General features: G+C 43.5%; 1 protein-coding gene across 1 annotated transcript; it reads right to left on the bottom strand.

The window, feature by feature from the left end:
- Positions 1-240: 240 nt before the first annotated feature.
- LOC118340082 (adenylate cyclase type 8-like) lies at positions 241-3,897 on the bottom strand (the record flags this gene model as incomplete). Its single annotated transcript, XM_035677941.1, is given in 11 exon segments — positions 241-825; positions 1,187-1,285; positions 1,356-1,480; positions 1,558-1,672; positions 2,175-2,267; positions 2,562-2,708; positions 2,788-2,946; positions 3,029-3,110; positions 3,234-3,361; positions 3,464-3,562; positions 3,696-3,897. Coding segments are annotated over 11 exon segments (1,432 nt in total), but the record flags the coding sequence as incomplete, so codon positions are not given.
- Between the last annotated feature and the right edge of the window lie 147 nt (positions 3,898-4,044).

Below are 4,044 nucleotides of genomic sequence, written 5' to 3'. Positions count from 1 at the left end.
GCTACCGACTGAGCCAACCAGGCGTCCCTGCTGTACGCTTTTTTAAGGAAACATTTTATTGGAAGAACATTTTCAGAACCAAATGGGAAACACACACGTTTCCAGTTTGTCGTCTGGATGTTAACAATAAAGTTTTTATCATTTTAAATTTCATATTTTAGGAACTTTTGTAAACATGAAACTCAAAAAGTGCTTCTGGGAAGAAATGAAACAGAAAGTCAAACAAAGAAATGAGCTGTTTGCACCTTTATTGGATTTTATAATGCGTTAGAAAACATTTGTCAAAGAGAGGAAAGTAAACAAAAACTTATTGGTAATCAATATCGGTAATCAATAGACAGTAAACACGTTTATTTCAAATGACTTTCTGAGGCTGAATTTAAAGGTTTGATTAAAGTCAGGTCACATGTTCATGGTCCAGGAGTCCAAGTGTCTGATAGCTGCGTCAGTTAATGGGTGTATTAAATCTACGACCTACAGGCGCCGCCGCTGTTCACTGGCTGCAAGACGGGAAAAAAAAAGTAATTTCTCTTTTGAAGCAGTCGGGGAAAGTCTTCTAGATTTTAAATAAAGTTTTCTTGTTTTTTGAATCCAAACCACAGAAGAGGAAGTTCTGATTGGAGGACGACACCTGGCCTCCTCCTACGACGCCTCCACCAGGTGGAACCCTCCGTTCTCCTCCATCCGTTTCTCCCTCTTCCGGGCCTGAACCAGACTGTAGACCACAGCTCCCAGCGTGTTCCTGTTCAGACTGAAGCCCCGCCCACCGCCGCGCTCCGTGAAACTGGAGCGCTCCTCGCGACTGCTCACGAAAAACGTACGAACCTGAACCGAACAAACAAACATGATACCGACTGTTTGTTTGTTCTCGAATGCTACGAATAAAACTTTAAAAATACTGATTAAAACTAAAATTACACTATAAAATACTTTAATATATTTTTCATAATTATATTGATTCATCTTAATATTTAAATTAACTTAAAATACTAAAAATTGTTCAAATGACTTGAATACGACAAAAACACTTTAAAATACTTGAACATTAATAAAAACTTTAAAAATACAACATAAAACACTTGAATACTATTTCAAATATTTTAAAATACTTTATATTTGTGTCTTTGCAGAGGTTTTTATTTCCTGTTAATCTCATTATTTTGTCACTAACACCTGATGATCTCACCTTTCCGTGGCGTTCACTGATGCCTTTGACGTAAATGTTCCCTCTGAGCTGCCGTAGGAAGCCTCGCTCCACCAGGATGCAGCTGGTGGACTCTGGGACCTGATGGGGGGGCGGAGTTACATCACTAACATACAGACATACAGACTCACCTGCAGTCAGGTGTCCTCACCTGGATCCTCCCGCTGACGCCGGTGCTCTCCATCCGGCTCGCCATGTTCACTGTCGTCCCCCAGATGTCGTACTGAGGTTTGGTGGCGCCGATCACGCCAGCAATCACCGGCCCATGAGCGATACCTGCAGAGGAGGTCAGAGGTCACGATGACAAACATTTAGGAAGAAGAAACAATACTTTGAATATACGGCGTACGCACCAACTCGCAGCTGGAAGCTGTTTCCTGTGTGCGTGTTGATGTGTTTGAGCGTTTCCTGCATGGCGAGAGCAAACAGAACCAACTCGCTGAGGTGATGCCAGCCGTCCTCGCACTCCTGGACACCAGGAAGGTAGAGAGGAAGGAGCAGAGGATCATGGGAAGAGGAAAATTATTTGGCGGCATTATACGTCATCCTGCTGTTCTACGGAAGGTCGAAAGTGTCCAGTAGGTGGAGCCGTTTCTAAAAACTGCACCTGTCCAGGTACAAAGAAGCTCTTTGATGGCGAGAGACTGACTCCAGTTTTATGCTTTTATATTTTTATTGTGAAAAAAACCTAAACAAAAAGTGCAGAACTGGGAAATATTGTGTGAAAAATGGTTAAAATAAAATAAAAATACTTGAATATAAATACAAAACATAAAAAAAAAACAATTTTATTCAAATATTTACAACTATGAAAAATAAAATGAACTAATAAGACTTTTAATAACTAATACATCATTTCATTGTTGTAATGTGGAAAATGATTAAAATATGTTAAGAAAAAACTAAAACAATTAAAATAAAAACTTTAAAAACACTTTGGTTTGATTTGAATGTAGTCTTTTATTCTGACCTGTCTGTCAGGAGAGAGACCAGAAGCTGCCATATACGAACTGCCGATGGTTTTAATCTTCTCCACTTCCTGAAAGTAACATTCATCCAGCAGCTGCAAAGAGAGAGAAATTATTATATTATTACAAACATTTCATTTATTAGTCCAGAAATGAGTCCAAATCTGTCCTCTGCTGTACTTACATATGCCAAGTGCTGAGCTAATCTTTGTTGAAAAGACATTTTGAAGATAAAAGAGACACATCTTAAGTTAGCTAATGTTAGCAAAGTGCTAGCTAATTGAAACCAATCATTAGTTAGTGTTCTGCTAACATTAGCTAACTTACGATGTGACTCTATATATTAATAATTGATAAGTTGATTGACAGATCATTTGTGTGTGTGTGACCTCATCGAAGTCGGTGATGATGTGGTTGAGGAGGCGGAGACACTCGACGGGCTGATGAACGACCTCCTTCTGCTCGTAGAAGTCGGAGAAACCCGGCAGGGAGGCGAAGAGGACGCCGACTCGCTCGTACGACTGCGAGTACAACTCCTGCAGACACACACTGTTAACACCTGCACACACGCACTGACACACACCTGGCGGCAGGTTGGCGGCAGGTGGGCGGTACCTCGTCGTGGCGGTCTCTCTCCAAGAAGTGCTGGGCGACGTGTGCCGGCAGGATGTTGAGCAGCAGACACTCGTTGTGCTCCCTCAGCTCCCTCATGTCCTCTACCTCCTTCCTCGCCTGGAGGCGCCACAAGAAGTCCAGCCGCGCCGTCGCCTCCAGCTACCGACGAAGGAGAACGCAGACGATGACATTTATGTATTATTTTTCATAGTTTTACTCAACGGGAATCAGTAGAACTCACGTGTCTGCTGTTGTAGAGGACGGCTACCACAAACATCACCATGAGAACGACACAAACGCCCTTCTTACACAAGTGATGAGACCTGAAAGACACAATTTTTATGGTGTATTTATACAAGTAAATAATAATAATAATAATAATAATAATAATAATGCTGGATGCAGCATTGTGTCTCTATGAGGCAGGTGTGTACCAATGAGGTCACCTGTGCGTCTCTATGAGGTAGGTGTAGAGGGCCGCGGCAAGCAGGAGGATGACCAGCTTCAACACGCAACTCAACCTGAGGAACACCGCGCAGGTAACCATGGCAACCACACCACTCAGCACCATGTACTGTAATACAGTTAAATGGTTATCATATGGTTAAATTAATGTATCATCTGCATAGAAAAGACACACGACAGCGTTGACGTGTGTTTGTTTGTTAGCGCTCACCTCTGGATGTGTGCAGATGTTAATGTCTGACCAGGTGGAGGTGGGCGGAGCCAGCTGGGAGTCGCTGCTGTTGTGAGTGTCTGACGAATCGCACCACAGCTGGAGGGACGGAGGGAAACAGCAACAACATAACTCAAAATGTTTAAAGCAGCAACAGAAACTTCTGAAAGCGTTACGCTCAGTGTAACCAATGTCTCTGTTCCTTCAGGTCAACATGTTTTTAACAACTTACAATGTCTGAGGAGGCGACTCCGAAGTTGACGGCGATGGCTGTGACCGTGAGCATCGTCCGGGCGGGCTTGGTTTCGTGAACCCAGCAGCAGAGAGACTGTAGGGGGGCGGGGCAATGCTTAAGCTCCTCCCCCAGAGTAAGCAGCAGGAGCAGGAAGTAAACGCTGCCGCCGACCACGAACTGAGCAACCATCGGACAAAACCTGAGCAACATATTGGACAGCTACTGAATACATATAACACAGAGGGACAGGTAGAGAGACAGGTAGAAGGACAGGTAGAGGGACAGGTAGAGGGACAGGTAGAGAGACAGGTAGAGGGACAGATAGAGGGACAGGTAGAGGGACAGG

The sequence above is a fragment of the Morone saxatilis genome, unplaced genomic scaffold (assembly GCF_004916995.1).
Source record: "Morone saxatilis isolate NCDOM2014 unplaced genomic scaffold, NCSU_SB_2.0 Contig6, whole genome shotgun sequence".
Classification (NCBI taxonomy): domain Eukaryota; kingdom Metazoa; phylum Chordata; class Actinopteri; family Moronidae; genus Morone; species Morone saxatilis.
This window is presented reverse-complemented; position numbering and strand designations above follow the sequence as displayed.